The 26,433-nt window shown below is 53.2% G+C and overlaps 1 protein-coding gene across 1 annotated transcript in view; it reads right to left on the bottom strand.

Moving 5' to 3' along the window:
• Positions 1–26,433, bottom strand: part of LOC144780823 (SRSF protein kinase 3-like) — a 202,413-nt gene that overhangs the window by 129,658 nt on the left and 46,322 nt on the right. Inside the window, exons 2-3 of the mRNA XM_078659326.1 lie at positions 4,023–4,082; positions 3,780–3,888 (exon numbers count right to left, since the gene is read on the bottom strand). Coding sequence (XP_078515452.1) covers positions 3,780–3,888; positions 4,023–4,071 — 158 coding nt within the window. The 5' untranslated portion in view covers positions 4,072–4,082. The remainder of the gene's footprint in view (positions 1–3,779; positions 3,889–4,022; positions 4,083–26,433) is intronic.

Below are 26,433 nucleotides of genomic sequence, written 5' to 3' on the forward strand. Positions count from 1 at the left end.
GGTGCAGATTGTGGGTGCAGATTGTGGGTGCAGATTCAGAGTGCAGATTCAGAGAAAACTCAGCAGCACCACCACCATTGCAATGCAATAGGTCTCGTTTTAACGCAAATTTAAGCTATAGGCCTTGTAAATGACAAAGCCTTTTATTTATGTTCCAAAAACCAGAACGCAAAAATAAAGGGCATTATCATTTACAATGCTAATAGTTCAGACTCGCGTTATTGCGGGACCTATTGCATTTCCAATGCTTGTCTTGTTGAATCTGCCTAGGGGGGCGCTGCCCCGACGCCTCTATGGACCGGCCGCCCCTGGATTCTAGGTGCTTCAGAACAGGTACACAGCTCTTCCAGCAAGCGATTGAAACTGCTGTGATGTCGTTTCACCTCTGCAAGCATAGCTGGCAGGCAGACATCAGCCCTGGTTGCACAACAGTCCTCGGAGTATACTGCAAAGTACTAACTTCGTAGGTGAGAGGACTTGTAACTGGAACCACAAGTGTGGTAGGACAGTGGGGTCACACACTTATCCACCACAATCAGACTGTTTAGAAATGTAGAACCTTTAGTTGTGGTTCTTCTTTTCAAGTGTGCTCTCCAGACACAGCCTTTGTGTAAAGTGATGCTTCTCACAGCAAGGTAGTCACCGACCTAGAACACCCAAAATCGAGGCACAGAGAGGTGTGAGGTTTCTACATCTGGCTCACATCAGCCAAACTGAGGGAATAATCAGGAAGGACAAAAGGGCGGGCCCCGGATAACGGCAGAGCCTGTAGTAGCACCCTTCTGTCCCACCTTTCACCAGGTGGCAGTGTTCAGGACGACTGATCAGGGGCTCCTTGTCTGAATTGAATTTCTAAAGGAGCTCTGTCTCCACTGCCTCCACTAAGGGCTAGATGTAGGTAATTTAAATTTACCGACTCGAAAATACCGAATTTTACCGATTTGGTATTTTCGAATCGGTAAATAGTATGTAGAAAGAAAATCGGTAAAAAATACCGAATCGTTAATATTCAGTATTTACCGAATCAGTATTTACTGATTCGGTAATTGCCATTCATTCCTATGGGCCTCCAGGCCCATAGGAATGAATGTCAATTACCGAATCGGTAAATACCGATTCGGTAAAATTGGGAAAGAGTACAGGGTGGCAGGGTGTCACTTTGACACCCTGTTGCACCCCTGAATAGTGCTGGTGTGCACATGCGGCACCCATACATGCCCTAAGGGCATGTATGTCTGTCACATGGCACAGGTGTAAATGCACAGATTTGCATTTACAGAGGTATTCGTTATTTACCACCAACCAATAGTTGGTGATAAATAACGAATCCTTAAAGCACAGCGGCAGTCTTTAAAGACATTCCTACATGTCATTTACAGATTCGGTAAATACCGAATCGGTAAATGATGATTCGGTAAATACCGAATCGGTAAATTTGCCACCTACATCACAAAAGGCTGTTACCGGTCGGTAACGGCCGATTTCGGCGGTTACCGACCGGTAATAGCCATCCTACATCTGGCCCTAAGTGTCAAAGGGCCACATGTACTAAAATAACTGTTTGCGATGACCAAATAGCGATTTTTGGTGATTCGGTATTTGGTAATCGTAAACACTAATGTAGCAAAGTATGTTTTACACTTTTTTGATTCTTAGTGGGTTGCAAATAGACCTATCTCATGAATATTAATGAGGTCGGTCTTACTTTGCGACTCATTAGGAATCCCAAAAAACACAGCGATTGCGCCCTGCTGGGGTCAGTAGGCCACCATATCCGTGATTGCTTTTAAATAAATATTTTTTCAGGTGGTAAACAGAGAAATGTTTTATTTTTCCTTTCTTTTCCGGGTTTGCATGTGTGCTGCACTGTACAGCACACATGCAAAGATGGAACAGCTTTTAAACTTGTCGAGGCATAGTATTTTGTACCGGAAGAGTACCCGTCCTGTACAAAACCTGTGGTAGACTCAGGTTGCACCCTAGCACTATAGCGCTACAGTGTGTGCATGACACACAGCCCCTGAAATCAGCACCGGCGCTAGGGTGAGGGGAGGATAGAGCCAGATCTCTGTGACTATGGCGCTCTCCTGCTCCCTCCCTGTCACGCAACGCAACGCAACGCAGCATGTTTGGGCGCTGCGCTGCGCTGCCTGACAGCTTTCAGAATCTGGGCCCAAGTCTTCAGCTGTTTCCTGAATTTACTTTTAATAGAAATTAGCCAAAGAGACATAGGAAACAACTTCCAGCCTCTGGTGGTAAGATGGGCAAAAGAACGGCTTCCCCGGGTCATTAAACTATACCTGGGGCATTTCAAAAGTAAGGCCTCCTCCTGATCTCAGAGGACGTCCTGGCATATAGTGGCATAGCATCTTATACATCCCCGGCACCGAGGAAGAATCTAGGGGCAAAAACAAAGTCTATCGTTGAATTTATCCTCAGAGATTTCTAGCCCCTGAAGTTGGGATTGGAGCGGACCCAGTTCAACAGGACACCTGTCGTGCGACCAACCATTGGTCACCAGTGTTTCGACCAGCCATTGGCCACCAGTCGTTCCACCAGCCATTGGTCACCAGTCATTCAACCAGCCATTGACCACCAGTCGTTCGACCAGCCATTGGCCACCAGTCGTTTGACCAGCCAGAGGCCACCAGTCGTTCGACCAGCCATTGGTCACCAGTCATTTAGCCAGCCATTGGTCACCAGTCATTCAACCAGCCATTGGCCACCAGATGTTCGACCAACCATTGACCACCAGTCAACAGGGATGCATTGGATTGTTGTTAATAAGATGCATCCCTGTGCTTTTAAAATGACCCATCTCTGCACAGCAGAATGGCTTGCGGCGCCACCTGCATCATTTTGCAGTAAATTAAGCCCCTCATTTTCATAGTTTTAAAGCGCTTCAAGGAGTATTTCACAATGGAAGATGAGAAACTGTAAAATACATGTCACAACCAAAGAAAGAGTTTTGTTTTAGGAATGATCAAGCAATGTATGTGCATCATTTACAAAAAAATAACGCAGCCTGGTGCTGCAAGCCATTTTCCTGCGCCGAGCGAAGTCATTGTAAATGCACAGGCATGCATCATATTAACAACAATACAACGCATTTGGGTGCTTTCTCCTGTGTAGGCAAAATTGGCTGCCATGCGCCAGGGCAGGCACCCTTGTGTCATGTTGCAAGGGTGCCTGCGTTAACTTGTGGGGAGAATTGTTTTTGTGCAGGAAGGAACACCTTCCTGCCCAAAAATCATCGATGGCATTTTGGTCTATTATGTGTGCTGCAGGCCGCAGCACACATAGAAAGAGGAAAAAATAAGCAGAAATAAAAGTATTTCTCCTCATTGCGCCACTTTAATGCCGCCCCTGAGTAGGCGTAGGATTCTGACGCATTCCCGGGTTTACAAAATGTTGTAGATCTGGGAGCGCGTCAGGTTCCGCGGATGTAATGTCGGAACTCCCACAACAACACCCGTGGAATGCCCCTTTCACAAGCAGTAATGAGTGAAAGTGGCCTAAATTTACAAGGCCATGGAAAGTCAAGCAGAGTGACTTTACTGTGGCCTTGTAAATATCGGCAGGCACACTGCGCCACCGGTGCGTCAAGAAAAGTGACGCACCGGCGGCGCGATGGCCTTGTAATGAGGTCCTGTGTGTTTTGAGGCAACAAACAGACACTGAAGCCTTGTGTTTATTCTTGTATGTGTACAATACGTTTTTAAGGGTCCTTTTAAGCAATGCTGTTAAAACACGAAAACTGATGTGTTTGTAATACTTACGGTATGTCGCGGCACAGCCAGACCGTCGAAAAATATCCCCACCCAACTTTGTGCATGACTTGGTATCTTCCATTGAACACTTCCCCCTTCTTCACCGGATGGTATCCACCTGGGAAGGAAGCAACAAGGAGAAAGCATTTGCAAACTAGTCTTGAAAACATGAAATAAATAATGTTTGTTTGATGGGCAGGCAGGTGGCACTCCACATTAGGACAGGCTTCTTTCTGAAAGTGAGTGTCCTACCTGGGCAGTATTCTGCTGGGTTTTCCTCCTGTCCCTCCATGGAAGCCATCAGCTCTTAATCTGGGTGGAAACAGAGGAGAAACATACTTGAAACACAGCTGGGTGAGAAAGGGACTTCACCCTCCTCCATGGGCCTAGCATGAACACACATCATAATATTAACTGCTGGTGCTTGAGTGTTGCACAACAAAAAGTGTGCAGAGAGTCTCACATTGTTATCCTGTACAGAGGAGGCGACTTTCTACTCTTCAGGGAGAGTCAGTTCACAAAAAGCATTGAAATGTCGCTTGTCTCTCCCACTGCTTCGCTGATGGGTTTGGAGAAGTAAGCCCCTTTTCAGCTTTTTAATGCTGTATCGTCTTCTCTTCTTTGAATGTTATATGTGTCGCGCTCCTCTGTTTGTTTCCTCCAGGCACAGGCTCCCAGACTCCACTGCGGCCAATCCTGACGCTGCTCTCATGCTGCTAGTGGCAGCATGACTGCAGAGTCAGCATTGGACTGAGCGCCACTGTTGGACAGGCCACGTGTAAGGCTTGCTCCCTCCCCGCACGACCAGGCCCGAGCCCCGCTCCTCAGGCGTTACACGCAACAACAACCCGTTTCCCGTCTCCTATAGGGCCCCTGCCCCTGAACATCTCCACATCGTGGGCCCGATTCCCTACCGGCCCTCTCGCCCGGCCTGGGCGCCATCTTGGACACGGCACCACGAGGCCGCGTGGCCTCCGATCAACCCTAACCCTGGGCCTGGCCAGGCCCCGACATCCCGGCACCACCATCCACCCAGGAGGTGAGCGGACTACTTGGCAGGTCAATGGGAGAAAGAGGTGTCGATGGCTCTCCCCCGCCAGGTGCCGATCGCCCCCAGCTCCCCCAGGCGCTGGCTCCACCCCCCTGCTGGGTGTCTGGACTCCCTCATCCCGGACCTCCCGACCTCCCAGTGCGAGGGTCCGGACATCAAAGGGCGCCAGACCTATAACTGGCGCAGCTCCAGAGCAGGAAGGCAGTTGTATCCTGGAGTCGAGAGACGCAGTGAAGAACTCATCCTTGACGGACTGCTGGCGCTGCCGTAGCCCTGCCTTGCGAACTACCGATCTGCCTGCTGGCGCTGCCGCGGCTCTCTGCACCCATCTTCATCGGGACCTGCTGGCTCCGCCGCGGACCGTCACTACCTTCAGCCATTCCGGGACCTGCTGGCTCCGCCGCGGCCCGATCATCTAGAACGCCGAGCTCGAGGATTGTGAGCTAATCCATCTACCACCACATCCCCCAGAGTGGTAACGAGACTGTCCCGCTACCCCCCTTACCCAACCAAGAGACTAGAATAGAGGGGACCCCGGAGTCCAGACCTCCTTGTACCACCTCACCGTACTTAAAGAATTGCTTATAAAGTAACGTTGAACCTTATCCTTGTGTGGTGTACGTCAGTGGGGGGGAAGTTATTTGTCTGTACGATTACTGGAGACGGATCTCCCCGGAGACCTCTCCCCTTATCCTCGGCCGACCCTCCCGGTCCGTCTAACATTGGTGGCCAGCGACGGGATCCGAATCAACGCGTAATCGTACAGAGAGTAGCTCACCCCACGACAAAACCACAATGTCAACCAAAGAAAGCGGATCCACCGAAAAATTCCAGATGGAGAAATTGGAAGAATACAGCCATCGTGAGTTGAAACAATTCTGCATTGAACTAGGTATCACTACCACCGGTCTGAATACTAAAGACGATTTCAAGCACGCCATTGAGTCATGGGCAGAAACCGGGGCCGTCAGACCCCCGGACCAAAATCTCGCAACGGCAGAGAAAGACACCACGGCTCCCGAGGAGCGAAGAACGGGTCTCTCGCAAGAGGAGATCCAAGAACGAGAAAGAAACCGACTACATGAGCTAGAGATGGCCCGGCTCAAAATGGATGGCGAACTCAAATTAGCCGAACAAAAACTAAATCTGGAACATCTGCGGCTCCGAGAAGAACGGGAAGAGAAACAGAGACAAAGAGAGCTTGAAGAGAAGAGACTGGCGTACGAACACGAACGCAAACTAGCTGAGATAGACTTACGCAAGCAGAACAAAGAATTAGGAGTGCCCGAGCAACCGCGCCCCCCGGGGGTGACAGAAAGGAAGGTACACATCCCCAAGGATGTCGTTCGAGAATATTTCCGAGAGGACGACATACAGCAATGGTTCAAGGCCTACGAGATCGCTATGACCTCCCACCGGATCGATCGAAGCGACTGGGGAGCCGGTCTATGGGGGAGGTTCGTCAATGAGGGCCGCGATGCCCTGCTACAGCTCCCAGACCATCTGATGACCTCCTATGACCACATGAAAGCTACCCTCCTCACCCGCTATGGGCTCACACCCGAAATGTACCGCCAGAGGTTCCGAAACTGCACTCGGATCCCGGGCACAACTTGGGTGGAATACGTGAACTATTTCAGCCGGGCCTTCGAGGGGTGGATCAAGGGAAGCAACGTAACGACTTACGAGCAACTCTTCAATCTCATGGTATGGGAGCATCTATCGAACAACTGCTTCGTCGAGCTCAGGCAGCACCTCCTCGACAGTAAATTAACTGATCCACGACAGCTTGCCGCCGAGGCTGACCGGTGGGAAATTACCCGAGTGGGCCGAACTGGGCCCCATGAACAGAACCGGAACAACCACGGTCAGCACCGTCCCCGAGGAGGAGGAGGGGGCCAGGGACGAGGGAGAGACAACGCCCCGGCCGCTCCCGCTACCAGCACCCCACCCCCGGCCAACCGGGGCAACACCCCGGCGCGGCCGGGATACAGAGCCAATGTCATGTGTCACCGATGCCAGCGAGTCGGCCACTACGCCAACGACCCGAATTGTCCACAGAGCCAGACTCCGAGACCCCGCCAGATGGCTGCCGCCGCCCTGGGGGAAGAACAAATCTACGAAGAACATGAGGAATGTGAGCAAGAACGCCAGGAATGGGAACCAGCCGCCATGGTTCTAGCGTGCCTAGGGGGAAGAGACATGGTCCCGCGGGTCCCCCTACCCGCCAACACCCGGAAGTACAGTCAATGGGTGAACATTAATGGACGCCGGGCCGAAGCCCTACGAGACACCGGGGCCAGTGTAACGGCCGTCCGATGTCACCTGGTGACCCCAGAACAGATTCTGCCGAACGTCCTCTGCCCTGTCCGTTCAGCCGACAATTCGGAGAGTCTATGTCGGATGGCTTGCGTCCCCTTCGAGTGGGGAGGAGTCTCCGGCATGTTGGAAGTGACGGTCCGAGATGATGCCCCCGTAGACTGTCTCCTGGGAAATGATCTTGAGAGTTCCCCGTGGGCCGCCGTAGAGAGGAGAGAGCACCTAGGGATGTTGGGCATCCCGGATTGGGCGTGCGTAACCACCCGGTCCATGGCTGCCCGTGCCATCCCCCGACCCGAAGAACCTGAATGGCCGGCACCTCCTCCCCCGGTCGCTCCAGACACCGACCGTGCCGTCACCCCAGAACAAACTCCCGAGGGGCTCGTTCAGCCTCAGGACCTTCCCGGCCTGGATCAGTGGCGTCAGGAGGGGGGGCCCACCCAAGAACAGTTTCGCCACGAGCAGAAGACCTGTCCCTCCCTCGAGGGGCTCCGCCAACAAGCCCTCGCCCAGAGTGCAGGGGATACCTCCGGAACCCATTGGGTCTATTGGGACAATGACCTGTTGTACAGCGAACAGAGAATCGCAGAGTTAGGGGCCAGTCGAGTACTAGTGGTGCCCCTCCGCTTTAGAGACTTCTTGCTAAACCTGGCCCACGATGTCCCCCTGGCTGGCCACCTGGGTCAGGATAAAACCTACAGTCGCCTGGTGACCCACTTTTTCTGGCCCAAGATGAGGAACGACGTACTCCAACACTGCCGATCTTGCCCCACGTGCCAGGCCAGCGGGAAGAGCGGCCGCAAGCTTAAAGCACCTCTGCAACCTTTTCCAGTGGTCACCACTCCGTTCGAGAGGGTGGGGATAGACATTGTGGGACCCCTGGACCCCCGTACAGCACAAGGACATCGGTTCATCCTAGTACTGGTGGACCACGCCACCCGCTACCCCGAGGCTGTTCCCCTGCGAACTGTGACAGCCCCGGTAGTCGGCCGGGCCTTGATGGGGATCTTCTCCCGGGTGGGCTTCCCCCGAGAAGTCGTCAGCGACCGGGGCACAAACTTTATTTCAAAATACATGAAGTCCCTCTGGCAACAGTGTGGGGTCACCTACCGATTCACGACCCCCTATCACCCTCAAGGAAACGGACTGGTTGAGCGGTTCAACCGCACGCTCAAAGGGATGATTGGGGGGTTGGAAGAGCCCCTCCGTCGCCAGTGGGATGTGCTACTACCGTGCCTTCTCTTTGCCTACCGAGAAGTCCCCCAAAAGTCCCTCGGCTTCAGCCCGTTCGAATTCTTGTATGGGCACCCGGTGCGGGGGCCGCTCAGCCTAGTCAAAGAGGGCTGGGAAATGCCCCCTCTAAAGAACCCTCCAGATGTTTTCAAGTACCTCCTAACCCTCCGCAACCAGACCCGACGGTTCAGAGAGATGGCAAAAGCAAACCTGGAGGCCAGTCAGGAGGACATGAAAAGGTGGTACGATCAGAATGCATCCTCCATCGAATTTGAACCCGGCCAACAAGTGTGGGTAATGTCTCCCACCGAACCATGGGCCCTGCAAGACAAATGGACGGGGCCCTTCAAAGTAATCGAGCGCAAGAGCCCTGTCACCTATCTCATCGATATGGAATCTTCACGAAACCCTCTCCGGGTCCTCCACGCTAATAGACTTAAACCCCACTTTGTACGCTCAGAGCTCAGCCTCTTGATGGCAACCGACAATGGAACCGAGGAGGACTCCGAACCCCTCCCTGACCTCCTACGGTCTCGGGAGAAGGACGGCTCCGTGGACGGGGTCCGACTCTCGGAGGCCCTCACCCTGGAACAGCGCCAAGGCTGCCGAGACCTCCTGCTGCAGTTCGCCACCTTGTTCTCCCTCACCCCAGGGGTCACCCCCTGGTGCTTACACGACGTGGACACTGGAGACAGTCCCCCTGTCCGCCATCGGGCCTACCGCGTACCAGATCGGGTACGGGCCTGCATCCAAGAGGAGGTGGCCAAGATGCTCACGCTCGGGGTCATCGAGCCCTCAGACAGCCCCTGGGCCAGCCCAGTGGTACTGGTCCCCAAAGCGGCCGCCCCCGGCGCCACGCCGGAGCTTCGGTTCTGCGTCGACTACCGGGGCTTGAATGCGGTCACCAGAACAGACGCACACCCCATCCCCCGAGCAGATGAACTAATCGACCGCATGGGAGCTGCCCGCTACCTCAGCATCTTCGACCTGACAGCGGGCTACTGGCAGATCGGTCTCACACCCCGGGCCCAAGAACGATCTGCATTCTCCACCCCTGATGGCCACTATCACTTCAAGGTCATGCCATTCGGCATGAAGAATGCCCCAGCAACATTTCAGCGGCTAGTGAACCAGGTCCTGGCAGGACTCGAAGAATTCAGCGCCGCCTACCTGGACGATATCGCTGTGTACAGCCGCCACTGGTCCGACCACCTCCACCACCTCCGAGAGGTGCTACAGGCCCTCCAACGAGCTGGCCTCACGATCAAGGCCAGCAAATGCCAAATTGGCCAGGGGTCCGTGACCTATCTCGGGCACCAGGTGGGAAGCGGTCTGGTGGCCCCTTTGCAACTCAAGATCGCTGCCATCCAGTCGTGGCAGCCCCCCATTACCCAGACCGAGGTCCGCGCCTTCTTGGGACTCACAGGCTACTACCGGCGGTTCGTGAGGGACTATGGCAGCATTGTAGGGCCCCTCACGGAACTCACATCCAAAAACCAACCCAAGAAGGTCAACTGGACCCCAGACTGTCAAGCGGCCTTCGAGAAGCTGAAGGCCGCCATGTGCTCCGCCCCGGTGCTCCAGGCCCCCGACTACAGTCGGGAATTTATCGTCCAAACAGATGCCTCCGACCATGGCGTTGGGGCAGTCCTTTCCCAGCTGAACCCCGAAGGACTTGACCAGCCAGTGGCTTTCATCAGCAGACGACTCCTGGCCCGAGAACAACGCTGGAGCACCATCGAGAGGGAGGCCTTCGCCGTGGTGTGGGCCCTCAAAAAGCTCCGGCCTTATCTCTTCGGCACCCACTTCCGGGTCCAGACCGATCATCGACCCCTGCAATGGCTAATGCAGATGCGGGGGGAAAACCCGAAACTACTACGTTGGTCCATCTCCCTGCAGGGGATGGACTTCACTGTGGAACATCGACCCGGGCAAGACCACGCCAACGCAGATGGCCTGTCACGCTTTTTCCGCCTCGACGAGGAGAGTCCCCAAGAGGATGGGTGACTCTCCCCGCCTTCAGCTGGGGGGGACGCATGTTGGACAGGCCACGTGTAAGGCTTGCTCCCTCCCCGCACGACCAGGCCCGAGCCCCGCTCCTCAGGCGTTACACGCAACAACAACCCGTTTCCCGTCTCCTATAGGGCCCCTGCCCCTGAACATCTCCACATCGTGGGCCCGATTCCCTACCGGCCCTCTCGCCCGGCCTGGGCGCCATCTTGGACACGGCACCACGAGGCCGCGTGGCCTCCGATCAACCCTAACCCTGGGCCTGGCCAGGCCCCGACATCCCGGCACCACCATCCACCCAGGAGGTGAGCGGACTACTTGGCAGGTCAATGGGAGAAAGAGGTGTCGATGGCTCTCCCCCGCCAGGTGCCGATCGCCCCCAGCTCCCCCAGGCGCTGGCTCCACCCCCCTGCTGGGTGTCTGGACTCCCTCATCCCGGACCTCCCGACCTCCCAGTGCGAGGGTCCGGACATCAAAGGGCGCCAGACCTATAACTGGCGCAGCTCCAGAGCAGGAAGGCAGTTGTATCCTGGAGTCGAGAGACGCAGTGAAGAACTCATCCTTGACGGACTGCTGGCGCTGCCGTAGCCCTGCCTTGCGAACTACCGATCTGCCTGCTGGCGCTGCCGCGGCTCTCTGCACCCATCTTCATCGGGACCTGCTGGCTCCGCCGCGGACCGTCACTACCTTCAGCCATCCCGGGACCTGCTGGCTCCGCCGCGGCCCGATCATCTAGAACGCCGAGCTCGAGGATTGTGAGCTAATCCATCTACCACCACATCCCCCAGAGTGGTAACGAGACTGTCCCGCTACCCCCCTTACCCAACCAAGAGACTAGAATAGAGGGGACCCCGGAGTCCAGACCTCCTTGTACCACCTCACCGTACTTAAAGAATTGCTTATAAAGTAACGTTGAACCTTATCCTTGTGTGGTGTACGTCAGTGGGGGGGAAGTTATTTGTCTGTACGATTACTGGAGACGGATCTCCCCGGAGACCTCTCCCCTTATCCTCGGCCGACCCTCCCGGTCCGTCTAACAGCCACAAATTAGCGCTCCAAGTGAGACTGGGAGCCTGTGCTTGGTGTGCCCGCTGTCTCCAATCCGACAATGCAGTTCGGGTTGGAGAGAGCTTCAGTGCGCATGACTGTTAGGCCGGACTGAAACGGCCACCCAAACCGACATGCGCACTGACAACAGTGCTGCCCACCACTCCTCCTGTCATCTCTCTGGCCCCGCCCCCAAATACTCAACAGGAAAGGAAAAATAAAACAATAATAAAACGTCTTTATTATCGTTTTATTTTATCGCTTTCCTGGGGCAGCAGGCGGGGGCGACTCTCTTCCACTATAGCGTAAGTGCCGCTGCTGGTGGGTACGTTTACGAGTCCTTGGGAATCACCCAGTAGCAGCAGGAGCAACAACAGTGCGAATGGAAAGTCAAAGATGGCTGAACTATTTACAAAACAACACATTTTTAATGATCTCTAACAATTACCAGAGGGTTCTGAGAGAGGGTTGGTTCAGCAAGAAAGCTAAGAAGTGGGGTGGGCTATGGACAGGGCGGTGGCTGTATCTGGCAATATATAGATTACAGTCGGCACCGAGGGCCTGACCCACAAAGATACATTTAGACCAAAAATCTAATTTGAACCAAGAGTCTAACCTTACAGCTTTATTTATTTACAAGGTAAGTTTACTACTAGTAAATTTACTAGTAGTAAAGTTATTACTAGTACAGTTACTAGTAGTAAAGTTACTAGTGGTAACGTACCTTTGTGAATACTAAAAGGTAGTAAACTTAGACTTAAGTATAAGTTTACTACTTACATTTACAACGTATTGGTATTCTCAAAGGAAAGGTACTACTAGTAACTTTACTGCTAGTAAACATATTACTAGTAAAGTTACTACTAGTAAAAGAACTGGTAATAAAGGTACTAGTAGTAACTTTCCTTTGTGAATACCGAAAAGAAGTAAAGTTGGACTTTTAGTATAAGTTAGAATTTTGGTCTAACTTTACCTTTGTGAATTGGGCACTGAGGGGCCGATTCACAGAACTAAATCCTAAACTTACCACTTTTAGTATTCACAGAGGTTAGGATTTTGTCTTAAGTCTGTCTTAAGACAAACTTAAGACAAACTTAAGACAAAATTCTAACTTCTGTGAATACCAAAAGTAGTAAGTTTAGGATTTTGTCTTAAATTAGTTCTGTGAATCGGGCCCTGAGTGTATAGGGTCGTCGCTGAACTAGTAGTGTGGCACATGCACTTGTTAAAGGTGTGCATTGGGGGATTTAGTTGGCTTGTGTGTTTGCTTCCCTGCAGCTTGTGATGCCCATGAAAGAGGCCCTGCAGTAGTGTACAATGTGGCATGATTCTGTGCAAATAATCTGGTCTATTTTTGATTATGAGCTGTAAACTTAATAGCCCCTGTTTGTAACACAGTGGTACATTTTTGGGTGGATATATTAACACTATTTTGGAGTCTGGAATGGCTCCCTGAATGAATAATAGAAGTGTCCAAAGTGAACTCAATTAAATACATTTGAAATTAACATTCACAATCACTATAGTAAAACCAATTGCACACTAACTGGGTGTAGACATAAAGTGTAGAGATTGGAAATTTGGCCATATATCTATAAAAAATCATGAGACAAGAATCTATTTCGCACCTAAGTATCTTTCATCCCTAAACATCATCGGCAGTGTGCCGCGCCGTCATTTGTTAAGATTGAGAAGAGTCTTTTGAGACTTCAATGAACTGGAAATGAAACAGGACTATTTACTCTAAATGTTTCAAGCAAGACAATACAATTTGAATACATTTCAACAGGCCACGGTTGAGGCCAAAACAATGTCTCTAGAAACCTTACTTCAACCAACCAAATGACAAGACAAAAGAGAGAATTACCTTTATTACCTCTTATTCACCATTATCCTACAAATGTACAACATACATGGATAAAAATAGTGAATGGTTAAACAGGAAAACTTTTCATAAAACTAATAAAGACTTCAGAGATTTTCCAGTGAAAGCAGAAAGAACAAATCCTTCCTAAAAATAACTAATACTGGCACAAGCAATAAAAGCTACTACCACTCTAAGAGCTGTGTTACCTGCAAATTTTTGGTGAAATCAAACATAGCGAAAAAGCACCTTAATTATAAATCAGACTTTGCGCGACCTGTACCCTATGTGATATGCCATCGGCACGATACACTCTCCGTGTGGACTTGCTTACGATGGACTGACAACTAGACAAACGAAAATGTGATTCAGTGAATATCGCTTTAACAGTAGACCGGATGCCAAGGCTTTTCCAGTAGCACAGCTCTTTAATGAATAAAAACATTGGGTCCGATTCACAGAACTAACTTAAGACAAAATCCTAAACTTACTACTTTTGGTATTCACAGAAGTTAGGATTTTGTCTTAAGACAGACTTAAGACAGACTTAAGTTAGGATTCTGTCTTAAGTCTGTCTTAAGACAAACTTAAGACAAAATCCTAACTTCTGTGAATACCAAAAGTAGTAAGTTTAGGATTTTGTCTTAAGTTAGTTCTGTGAATCGGGCCCATAGAGTATCATAAGTACAATTGAGAATCGTGAATCATATTCCACCTCTAATGAGAACAGGAAACAGAGCATAAGCATATCTTGGAAGTGAATCAGGATGAACCTTTAATCAACAAGCTGGACATCAAGATGTCTTTATGGACATTTGTACCATATGTGCTTCTTTTGAAAAGTTATGTCAATGAAGAGAAGACGTTAAGATGGGAAACAGACCGCTGTCTAAGATATTTACTGTAGGGATCAGAGAAGGAAAAGATTGCCTAAAGCAGATAATGCTTTACAGCAGCTCAAGAATGTGACCTCCACTAATAGGGAATACTTTACTGGAGCGTCACCTGCAATGTACGACGAAGAGCCTGAAAAAAGGATGAAACCGTTAGAACAATATTTATTGTTAAAATGTAATTCCACACATTTACATGGCCATAAGAGCAAGACATTCTGAGAAAGGTGACACATTGGATTCAATACCTTTCGCCAGATGAATATATATATTATTTAGATTCCAAGATAATGCATCATGCTCTAACACATAGGTGGGCCTATAAAGATGTACAAATAGTTGTAGTAGGACTACCTCTTAATTTCTGATGATACGATGAACAAAAGGTGACAGTTATTTTAATAGTGGGAGCTTCAAAATAGTTGGCCATTTAGACAGAGCCCACACTTTTGCAGTGAACACTAAGAAGACATAGGGACTGCGTATACAGTATTTAGTATGCGTACGGGTCAATGTGAGTGATAAATACAATTTTGTACATTATGTTTAGTTTTAGAACTATATAAGTCTGATCAGTGAATAAATGACTGTGCTCTAACATGCTAAACTTTGCAGAGAAATAGGCAATAGAGCAGAGAGTGTATTGATTTCCTTCAGTGAAAGTTAGACTATCTCAAAATGCATTGCAATATAAAGAAAATGTGGATTTGATTCAAAAAACAAAGAAATACAAAATGACAATAAAAAAGGACATTGAATAACCACAACCAAGAGCCTATTATCAAGGTCTGTTCAAAAACTGTAGCACAAAAAATAGTAATCCATGCAGCTTGCAAGACTTAAATGTAAAGATTACTACTTTGTGGTATTCACAAAGGTAAGTCACTATGGTCACGATGGTGGAACATCTCCGTGCGGTGCTGGATGCTGGACAGACGGCGGCGCTGATACTGTTAGATCTCAGCGCCGCTTTCGATACCGTCTCGCACAGCATCCTCCTGCATCGGCTCGAGGAGATAGGTGTCGGTGGACTGGCCCTGCAATGGTTCCGCTCCTACCTTGGCGATCGTTCCTTCTGTGTTTCCATCTCTCCCTTCAAGTCCAACTTCCAACCACTGGCCATGGGGGTCCCACAGGGGTCCTCGCTGAGCCCCACGTTGTTTAATCTTTACGTGAGACCGCTAGCTGATGTCGCGAGGCAGTGGGGCCTAACATTGGTCTCATATGCCGATGACACACAGCTGGCGGTTACTCTCAGCGGGGACGCAGAAGTGGATGCCCCCAGGTTTCAGGATGGATTGAAGGCGGTGGCAAGCTGGCTGACAGGAAACTGTCTCCAGCTGAATGCCACTAAAACAGAGGTTATGGTTGTCGGTAGGGGAGCGGAACTTTGGGGTGACCAATGGTGGCCACGTGAGCTGGGACCATCCCCGGCGCCGGTTCTGGAGCTGAAAAACCTGGGCGTGTGGATAGATTCGGGCCTGACTTTTGTAGGGCACACTAAAAGAACAGCGGCTTGTTGTTTCGGTCTGTTGAGAGGCTTAAGACCTGTTCTTAAGTACTTTGATGCCCCAACTAGACAGCTTGTAATCCAGGCTACTGTCATCTCTCGCTTGGATTACGCGAGTTCCCTTCTCGCCGGGGCCAATCTGGCCGAATTTACTCGATTACAACGAGTACAAAACGCCGCAGCCAGGGCAATCGTCAGCCTCCCTAAATTCTGTTCGGTCGCGAATGTTCTCCGTTCCCTACACTGGCTCCCAATACGGAAGCGGATTCTTTTTAAGATACTCTGCCTCGCCTTTAAGATCTTGAGAGGCATGGGTCCTGAAATTTTGTCTGGCTCTCTTCTCTTTTATGTCCCTACGCGCACTCTTCGCTCCCAGGGCCAGGCCCTGGCGGTAGTTCCCAGATATAGGCTCTGCCGCATGGGTGGCCGTTCCTTTGGAGTAAAGGCGGCATCAGCTTGGAACTCCCTCCCGGTGGAACTGCGCCTGTTAGAAGATCTTATGGCTTTTAGGAAAGCCTTGAAAACATTCCTGTTTTAGTTTTTTTTTTTTATTTTTTTTTTTTACCCTTAGTATGTGCTATGTATTTAAGGTGGTCCTTTTGGCTCTTTTAGCTGTGTTATGTTTCTCATGCTATTCCTCGTCAATGCGCCAGGACGCTCCTTAGCTGGAGTAGCTGCGCGCATAATAAAAATCTATAACATAACATAACATAACATAACATACTAGTAACTTTACTGTAGGAGAGTAGGGTCTGCTATCCTATGGTCACCCCCAAATTTTTGCTTTTTGCTTCACTGGTTTTCGACTACTGAGGCTGTGGGCCTGCTGATCAGACCCCCAGCCTGCTGTTCTCTCACTAAATTAATGATACATGTGCTATAGGCACATACCACAATTGGAAATGGACTCCTTGTCAGCCCCTGTATAATGCACTATAGGTGCCCAGGGCATAGGGGCCACCAAGGCCTACCAGGGGCTGCAGCATATCTTTTGCCACCCCTGGCTGGTTCTTAAATTGACACAACTGGCTGATCACTCAGCTGGGGTAAGGTGGTGTAATCACCCCTTACTTAGATATAGTATACCTATATCTAAACCTATATCTGGACACATATAAACCTGTGAGCCACTCCTATGGAAGGCCTCATCAATCCTGGAGGCAGAGTGCGTGGTTTAATGTGAGATGGAGCTCTAGCACGAGCTGAGCCTGTCTGCAGCTGTCGGTAACAACTCCCTAAGCTGTTTCAGGATAATGCCATACCATATACTCTTAAGTGCCTTATAATCCTCGCGGTTATATAGCAACTCTGGTTTGGCTTTATCAAAACATGTCGTGTAAGGTGTCATACGATTTGGAATACTATCCCCTCGCCAGTTCTGGCGACGGGGATAGCATTCCACCCCTCTAGAGGGGTAAGACATGTTCCTTTACTTTAATGCGGTTAATTTCTAAAAGGGCCTTAGATCCACAAAATGGATGCCTCTGCCACAGACAAGAGTCTGGACCCCTGCAGCTGACCGAAACTCAGCAAATGGGGCCTGGACAAAGGGTTTCCTGCCACAGGAGGGTGTCACCACCCTCCAGACAGGAGATAGTGGATTGTAGCAGGGAGGTCTGAAAGAAACCAGACACTGCCTGGGGCGCACAAGGCTGCCCCTTGCATAATCCGGCCAAACCGGTTCTGGGGCACTCCAGCCCTCGTGCCAGGGCGGCCTGGATCAAAGGAAAGGGGTGTATCCACCCCCTTCCTGGGTCCCACCCATAGGGGGGGACCTAGCAGGTAATCACGCCCCCCAGATTCGAATAAGAGTGGGAGCAGTGCCAATGCACATCAGATTTCCTGGAAGAAACATTAGAAACAAAACTCTGGACCCTTGGACCTCCATCTCAACGTGGAAGCCCGAAGAATCTCCCTTGTGGTCAAGGAGTGACCACCCTGCAGCAGCAGGCACCATCCAGCCCTCGACATCTACTTAGTTGCAGTTCCCGCCGGAACTTGAGCGACTGAGATCGACGAGATCAAGCTTGCCTGCCTTCCAACAGCCCGATCCACAGTCCCTGCAGAGCTGAGACCCGTGGAGGCGACCGGAAGCGTGGGGCACGCCATCTTGAATTGACCAAGAGACGCTGACCGTGCAGCCCACGAGTGACCCTTGAAGCTGTGCACCGGGGTTTGAGAAGCCCCAACCCTGAGCCACTCTTGCACCGAAGCTCACCCCTCTACACTCATCGAGTGCTGCGTGGGGCCTTTCTGCTACTTTTGGCTCAATGCGTTGGCCCGGTCACTTGCCAGCCGGCTAGTGGCCCCTGTGCCGACGAAAACTTAAAACCGACTTGTGAATCTGGTTGCTCCAGATCTGCACCAGCTCCCCTGAAAAGGAGCCCCCACTCTGACCTTCCTGGTTCGAGTGAGAAGCAATCTCCCGGTTCCGCGTGGATTGCTTTTGCCAAGTGTTGTTTGCTCCAATCTTGAAGCCGACAGCGCCGACGGTGAGAGCCTGCGTGGGACAGATCGTGACCTGCTCCTGGACGTCGTAGATGCCCCATAGCCCACGTGACAGCGGAGAGAAGCACCGCGACAGCGACCTGATTGCGCCCGACATTGCCTGGTTCCGTCCTGGTTCCACCCTGGTCACTGCTGAGTGACCCAGACTCTGTCCCCTCTGCTTTCAGGTACTTTTCGACTCGAGTCCACCCTTGGACTCCACCGGACACTTCTCTTTCACCCCGCCTGCAGCCCTTTCAGCTTCAAGCACCAAGAGCCTGCGTGACGAAACCCGACTCAACTTCGACCCTGTGCACCCGCTTCCTGTGGGTGAGGTAACTTTGCTCCACCGGTGTTCCCACACTGGTGCACACCTCTAGGGTCCGTGTCTTAAGTTTTGTTCCTCTAGGTTCAGCGGAAGTGTCCTTAAACTCTAACTTTGTCATTTTTACGCACCATTGGTTAACATTGGTGCATGCGTGCGCTTTCCGCACTGCTCCCGGATCCCGTGGGCCTCTTCCGACTTCAGCACTGCTTGTCCTGACTGCTCCCAGCGATTCCCTAGGCCCTAGGCCTAACCACTGTTCGATTGGTATCTCTTATACCACTTGTTTAGTATATGGTTTGAGTGGCCCACGCCCTCATCCATAATCGTGCAACTTTGTATGTTTAAACTGTGCTTTTGATTTAACGCTTGTGCCCCTTTATTCATAAAGAATACTGGGGATTGTTTTTAGTAATAAATACATATATTTTTATAATATATACTTGTGTGGTGTCCTTTCATTTGATATTACAGGATTGTATGTGGTAAAACAGCTCGCTTAACACGACCTCTTAAGTTAAGCCTTTAGGCTGCTTAGTCCATGCTACCCCTAGGATAGCTTGTCTAACAAGGTTGACTTACAACCTGACACCATAAGTGATTGTTTGGTCTGATAATAGGTGGTTCCAGAATTGGAAACATCACCTATCAGGCCAACTTCTCACATTTACTACTAGTAAACATACTACTAGTCAAATGACTAGATACAAAGTTACTAGTAGTAAAGTTACTACTAGTAATATTACTAACAGTAAAGTTACTAGTAGTAAAGTTACTACTAGTAATATTACAAGCAGTAAAGTTACTAGTAGTAGCTTACTTTTGTGATTACCAAAAAGTAGTACATTTACACTTAAGTTGAAGTTTACTGTTGGACAGGCCTCGTGGCCAGGCTGTCCCCTCCCCGCATGGCGGGTCGCGGACCCCTGCTCCTCCTGCTCCCCGGACAAGAACCACCCCCGCAGCCTGCCGGGACAACCTCCGGCCCTTCCCCGACGGAACCGGCCCTTCCCCGACGGAACCCTGGCTCCTGAACACCACCGTATCGGCTGGCCCGGGTCCTTTCCAGAACCCCTGTCCCCGGCCCAGCCGCCATTTTGGACCCTACTCGACCAGGCCTCGTGGCCTCGGGTCGACCTCGGCCTCGGGCCCAGCCAGGCCCGACATCGAGGCACCACCATCCACCCAGGGGGTAAAGAGACCACTTGGCAGGTCAATGGGAGAAGGAGTGTCAACGGCTCCCCTCCGCCAGGTGTCGATCGCCCCAGCCTCCCTGGGCGCTGGCTCCACCCCCCTGCTGGGTGTCTGGACTCCCTCATCCCGGACCCCCCGACCTCCAAGTGCGAGGGTCCGGACATCAAAGGGCGCCAGGCCTATAACTGGGGCAGCTCCAGAGCAGGAGGTAGTTGTATCCTGGAGTCGAGAGACACCGAGACGAACTCATCTTGAAGGCCTGCTGGCGCTGCCGCGGCTCATCCTTTCGTGAACCATCTTGAAGGCCTGCTGGCGCTGCCGCGGCTCATCCTTTCGTGAACCATCTTGAAGGCCTGCTGGCGCTGCCGCGGCTCATCCTTTCGTGAACCATCTTGAAGGCCTGCTGGCGCTGCCGCGGCTCATCCTTTCGTGAACCATCTTGAAGGCCTGCTGGCGCTGCCGCGGCTCATCCTTTCGTGAACCATCCGGAAGGCCTGCTGGCGCTGCTGCGGCCCCTACTTGCGAACCATCAGCTCGAGGACTGTGAGCTCCACACCTGCTACCCCCGTACCTGTCCGGTACTGAGACTGTCCCGCTACCCTTCCCCCCAAAGAGACTAGAATTGACAGGATCCTCGTATCCTGGTCCGGCTGTACCATCAATTACCTTGCTCTTAAGATATATAAAAGTGTGAAGAACTCGTCCCTGTGTGGTGTCTATCTGTGGGGGGGGGGAAGTTACCTGTCTGTACGATTACCGGGGAGGACCCTCTCCGGAGGCCTCTCCCCCCTGTACTCGGCCGACCCTCCGGGTCCCCGTCTAACATTGGTGGCCAGCGGCCCGATCCGAGCCGACGCATAATCGTACAGAGAGTAACTCACCCCACGACACACAGCAACCATGACGACAAAGGAGAGTGGAACAACGGAAACATTTCAGATGGAAAAGCTGGAAGAATACAGCCACAAAGAACTAAAGCAATTTTGCATAGAGCTGGGCATTGCTACCACGGGACTGAGCACGAAAGATGACCTCAAGCACGCCTTAGAAGCTTGGGTGGAGACGGAAACATCCCCACCCCAAAATCAAAGCCTCGAGACCACCGAAACAAGTACCACCCCTGCAGACGAAAGAAGATCGGGCCTCTCGTCCGAAGAGGCCCGAGAACGGGAGAAAAGCCGGCTCCACGAATTGGAGCTGGCTCGACTCCGCTTAGATGGAGAACTCAAATTGGCAGAGCAAAAAATAACACTCGAACACTTACGGCTCAGGGAAGAACGAGAAGAGAAAAAGAGCCAGAGGGAGCTGGAAGAAAAAAGACTAGCATACGAGCATGAGCGCAACTTGAAGGAGCTAGAAATTCGACGGCAGAACAAAGACCTCGGCGTCTCCGGGCACCCGAGCCCCACGGCTCCGACGGACCCCAAGGTCCACATCCCCAAGGACGTCGTCCGGGAATACTACCGGAACGATGATATCCAGCAATGGTTTAAAGCCTACGAGGTAGCAATGACCTCCCACCGAATTCCACGGAGCGACTGGGGAGCCGGGCTATTGGGTAAATTCGTTAACGAAGGAAGAGACGCCCTGCTGCAACTCCCCGACCACCAGATGACATCCTACGACCACATGAAGGCCGCCCTCCTCACTCGCTATGGGCTCACGCCCGAGATGTACCGGCAGAGATTTCGGGACTGCAAACGGATCCCTGGTACAACTTGGGTGGAGTATGTGAACTTTTTTAGCCGAGCCTTTGATGGATGGATCAAGGGCAGCCAGGTCACCACCTACGAGCAATTATTCAACCTGATTGTATGGGAGCACCTCTCCAATAATTGCTTTGTCGAACTAAGACAGCACCTCCTTGATAGTAAACTGACCGAACCTCGGAAACTCGCCATCGAAGCAGACCGATGGGAAAGCACCCGAGTCCCTCGAAACTGGCCCAGCGAGCACAACAGAGCCTCCCAAGGGCCCCACCGGCCACGGGGAGGAGGAGGAGGCCAGGGTCGGGGCCGGGACACCGTCACAGTGCCCTCCACTAGCAACCCCCCGCCCCCGGCCGGAAGAGGTAGCCCTCCAACGCGACCAGGTTTCCGCGCCAACGTTACCTGCCACAAATGCCAGCGACCCGGCAACTACGCCAATGATCCCAACTGCCCGAAAAATCAGAGTCCCATGAACCGCCAGATCACCGCCGCCGCTCTGGGAGAAGAGCTAGGCCAGGAAGACGCCGAAGAGTACGAGCCGTACCAGCCCGAGTGGGAACCAGCTGCCATGTCCCTGGTCTGTCTAGGAGAGATGCCAGAAACCGGTCCCCGGAAGCTTGTTTCCTTCCCAGTATAAGAATTGGCTTGGTAGTTTGGTTTGCCCTGTTCCCATCATGCACTGGGACAGGAACAGACTAATTTGCATATAGCCAGGTTCTTAGCTGGGATGGTGCAGTGAGCTAAAAAAACAGTGAGGGATTAAAACCATGATCTATTGACTTGGTAAGAGTATTCTGCATCATTCAGAAACTCTGTCCATCACCTTTTCCAAAACTGTCTAGGAGAGAGGGACATGGTCCCGCGGGCGCCCATCCCCGCCAACACGCAGAAATACAGCCAGTGGGTCACAATCAATGGACGCCGGGCGGAAGCCCTCCGTGACACAGGGGCCAGTGTGACCACAGTCCGCTGCCACCTGGTGACCCCTGACCAGATCCTACCAAATGTACTTTGTCCAGTGCGGTCGGCAGACAACTCCGAAAGCCTGTGCCAGATGGCCCGCATCCCCTTCGAGTGGGGGGGGGGGTGTCCGGCATGCTAAAAGTAACTGTCCGCGACGATGCCCCAGTGGACTGCCTTCTGGGGAACGACCTCGAAAGCTCCCCCTGGTCAGCCGTTGAACGGAGGGAGCACCTGGGGATGCTTGGTCTCCCTGAATGGGTCTGCGTAACGACCCGATCCATGGCCACCCGGGCCATCCCCAGCCAAGAGGAACCAGAGTGGCCCGAGCCTCCCCCACCGATTGTCACCGGAGAAACCACCCCTGAGCCTGGTCCTCCGGGGTCCGACAACGAAGAGCGGGATCAGCCCCAAGACCTTCCAGAGCTGGCCCAGTGGCGCCAAGAAGGTAGCCCCACTCAGGAACAGTTCCGCCAGGAACAAAGAGCGTGTCCCTCCCTCGAGGGCCTCCAACAACAAGCCATAGCCCAGAGCGCAGGGGATACATCGGGGGCCCACTGGATCTACTGGGACAACGAGCTGCTCTACAGTGAGCAAAAGATCGCCGAACTTGGAGCCAGCCGTGTGCTGGTGGTCCCCCTCCGATTCAGAGATGTCCTATTGAACTTGGCACACGATGTGCCTCTTGCCGGGCACCTGGGGCAGGACAAGACGTACAGCCGCCTGGTGACCCACTTCTACTGGCCGAAGATGCGGAACGATGTAGCGAACCACTGCCGGGCCTGCCCCACCTGCCAGGCCAGCGGGAAAAGCGGTCGAAAACTGAAGGTCCCCCTGCAACCCTTTCAAATCGTCACCACCCCCTTTGAGCGGGTGGGAATAGACATTGTGGGGCCCCTGGAGCCCCGGACAGCACAGGGACACCGGTTCATCCTTGTCCTGGTGGACCATGCCACCCGCTATCCCGAGGCCATACCTCTCCGGACCTTGACGGCGCCCGTGGTGGGCCGAGCCCTGATGGGGATCTTCTCGCGGGTGGGCTTTCCCCGAGAAGTCATCAGTGACAGGGGCACGAACTTTATCTCCAAGTACATGAAGTCCCTATGGCAACAGTGCGGGGTCACCTACAAATTCACGACCCCCTATCACCCGCAAGGGAACGGACTAGTAGAACGATTTAACCGCACCCTCAAAGGGATGATCATGGGCCTGGAAGAACCCTTACGTCGCCAATGGGACGTGCTGCTCCCGTGCCTCCTGTTCGCTTACAGGGAGGTCCCCCAGAAATCCCTGGGCTTCAGTCCATTCGAACTCTTGTATGGACACCCCGTCCGGGGCCCCCTCAGCCTAGTCAAAGAAGGATGGGAAGTGGCCCCTCAGAAGACTCCCCCTGATGTATACAAGTACCTCTTGACTCTCCGTAACCAGACCCGGCGGTTCAGGGAACTCGCCAAAGCCAACCTCGAAGCCAGCCAAGAGGACATGAAGCGCTGGTATGATCAGAATGCCTCATCCATCGAGTTCGAGCCGGGACAACAGGTCTGGGTGATGTCCCCGGTTGAACCTTGCGCCCTCCAGGACAAATGGACGGGACCCTTCAAAGTGGTGGAGCGCAAGGGCCCCGTCACCTACCTGGTGGACCTGGAGTCCCCCCGAAACCCCCTGCGGGTCCTCCACGCCAACAGACTCAAGCCCCACTTTGTACGCTCTGAACTTAGCCTCCTGATGGCTACCGACAGTGGGGCTGAAGAAGACTCTGAGCCCCTCCCCGACCTCCTGAAAACGCTCGAGAAAGACGGCTCCGTGGAGGGAGTCCACCTCTCCGAGGCCCTGTCCCCAGCACAACGCCAAGACTGCAGAGAACTGCTTCTACAGTTTGCCGACCTGTTCTCCCTGATCCCTGGGGTCACCCCCTGGTGCCTCCACGACGTTGACACCGGGGATAGCCCCCCTATCCGACACAGGGCGTACAGGGTGCCTGATCGAGTACGCGCCTGCATCCAGTCGGAAGTCTCCAAGATGCTAGCCCTGGGAGTGATCGAGCCGTCCGACAGTCCCTGGGCCAGCCCCGTCGTGTTGGTCCCCAAGGCCGCCGCCCCGGGCGTCGCCCCCGAGCTCAGGTTCTGTGTAGACTATTGGGGTCTGAATGCCGTCACCAGGACCGACGCTCACCCCCTTCCCCGGGCAGATGAGCTGATCGACCGCATGGGGGCCGCCCGCTACCTGAGCATCTTCGATTTAACAGCGGGCTATTGGCAGATCGGCCTCACTCCAGGTGCCCAGGAGCGATCCGCCTTCTCCACCCCGGACGGCCACTACCACTTCAAGGTGATGCCATTCGGAATGAAAAACGCACCCGCCACCTTCCAGAGACTCGTGAACAAAGTCTTGGCGGGTCTGGAGGAATTCAGCGCCGCCTATTTGGACGATATTGCTGTGTACAGCCGCCACTGGGCAGAACACCTCCACCACCTCCGGGAGGTCCTGAACGCCCTCCGACAGGCCGGGCTAACCATCAAGGCCAGCAAGTGCCAGATCGGCCAAGGGTCCGTGACCTACCTGGGACACCAGGTGGGAAGTGGCCTGGTGGCCCCCCTCCAGCTCAAGATCGCCGCCATCCAAGCCTGGGAGCCCCCGGTCACCCAGACAGAGGTCCGAGCCTTCCTGGGGCTCACCGGGTACTACCGGCGCTTCGTAAAAGACTATGGCAGCATGGTAGGGCCACTCACAGAACTCACATCCAAAAAGAACCCCCAGAAAGTCAACTGGACGCCGGAATGTCAGACGGCCTTTGAGAACCTGAAGTCCGCCATGTGCACCGCCCCCGTACTCCAAGCCCCCGACTACAGCCGGGAATTCATAGTGCAGACGGACGCCTCAGATCATGGCATAGGGGCCGTCCTCTCCCAACTCAACACCCAGGGGGTCGATCAGCCAGTGGTCTTCATCAGCCGACGCCTGCTGGCCCGAGAACAGCGCTGGAGCACCATTGAGCGGGAGGCCTTCGCCGTAGTATGGGCCCTCAAGAAGCTCCGGCCCTATCTCTTCGGTACCCACTTCCGGGTACAAACAGATCACCAACCCCTGCAATGGCTGATGCAGATGCGGGGAGAAAACCCGAAGCTGTTGCGTTGGTCCATCTCCCTGCAGGGAATGGACTTCACTGTGGAGCACCGCCCAGGCCAAGATCACGCCAACGCAGACGGCCTGTCCCGCTTCTTCCGCCTCGGCGAGGAGAGTACCCAAGAGGATGGCTGACTCTCCCTGCCTTCAGCTGGGGGGGACGCATGTTGGACAGGCCTCGTGGCCAGGCTGTCCCCTCCCCGCATGGCGGGTCGCGGACCCCTGCTCCTCCTGCTCCCCGGACAAGAACCACCCCCGCAGCCCGCCGGGGCAACCTCCGGCCCTTCCCCGACGGAACCGGCCCTTCCCCGACGGAACCCTGGCTCCTGAACACCACCGTATCGGCTGGCCCGGGTCCTTTCCAGAACCCCTGTCCCCGGCCCAGCCGCCATTTTGGACCCTACTCGACCAGGCCTCGTGGCCTCGGGTCGACCTCGGCCTCGGGCCCAGCCAGGCCCCGACATCGAGGCACCACCATCCACCCAGGGGGTAAAGAGACCACTTGGCAGGTCAACGGGAGAAGGAGTGTCAACGGCTCCCCTCCGCCAGGTGTCGATCGCCCCAGCCTCCCTGGGCGCTGGCTCCACCCCCCTGCTGGGTGTCTGGACTCCCTCATCCCGGACCCCCCGACCTCCAAGTGCGAGGGTCCGGACATCAAAGGGCGCCAGGCCTATAACTGGGGCAGCTCCAGAGCAGGAGGTAGTTGTATCCTGGAGTCGAGAGACACCGATACAAACTCATCTTGAAGGCCTGCTGGCGCTGCCGCGGCTCATCCTTTCGTGAACCATCTTGAAGGCCTGCTGGCGCTGCCGCGGCTCATCCTTTCGTGAACCATCTTGAAGGCCTGCTGGCGCTGCCGCGGCTCATCCTTTCGTGAACCATCTTGAAGGCCTGCTGGCGCTGCCGCGGCTCATCCTTTCGTGAACCATCTTGAAGGC

The sequence above is a fragment of the Lissotriton helveticus genome, chromosome 9 (assembly GCF_964261635.1).
Source record: "Lissotriton helveticus chromosome 9, aLisHel1.1, whole genome shotgun sequence".
In the NCBI taxonomy this organism is placed as follows: domain Eukaryota; kingdom Metazoa; phylum Chordata; class Amphibia; order Caudata; family Salamandridae; genus Lissotriton; species Lissotriton helveticus.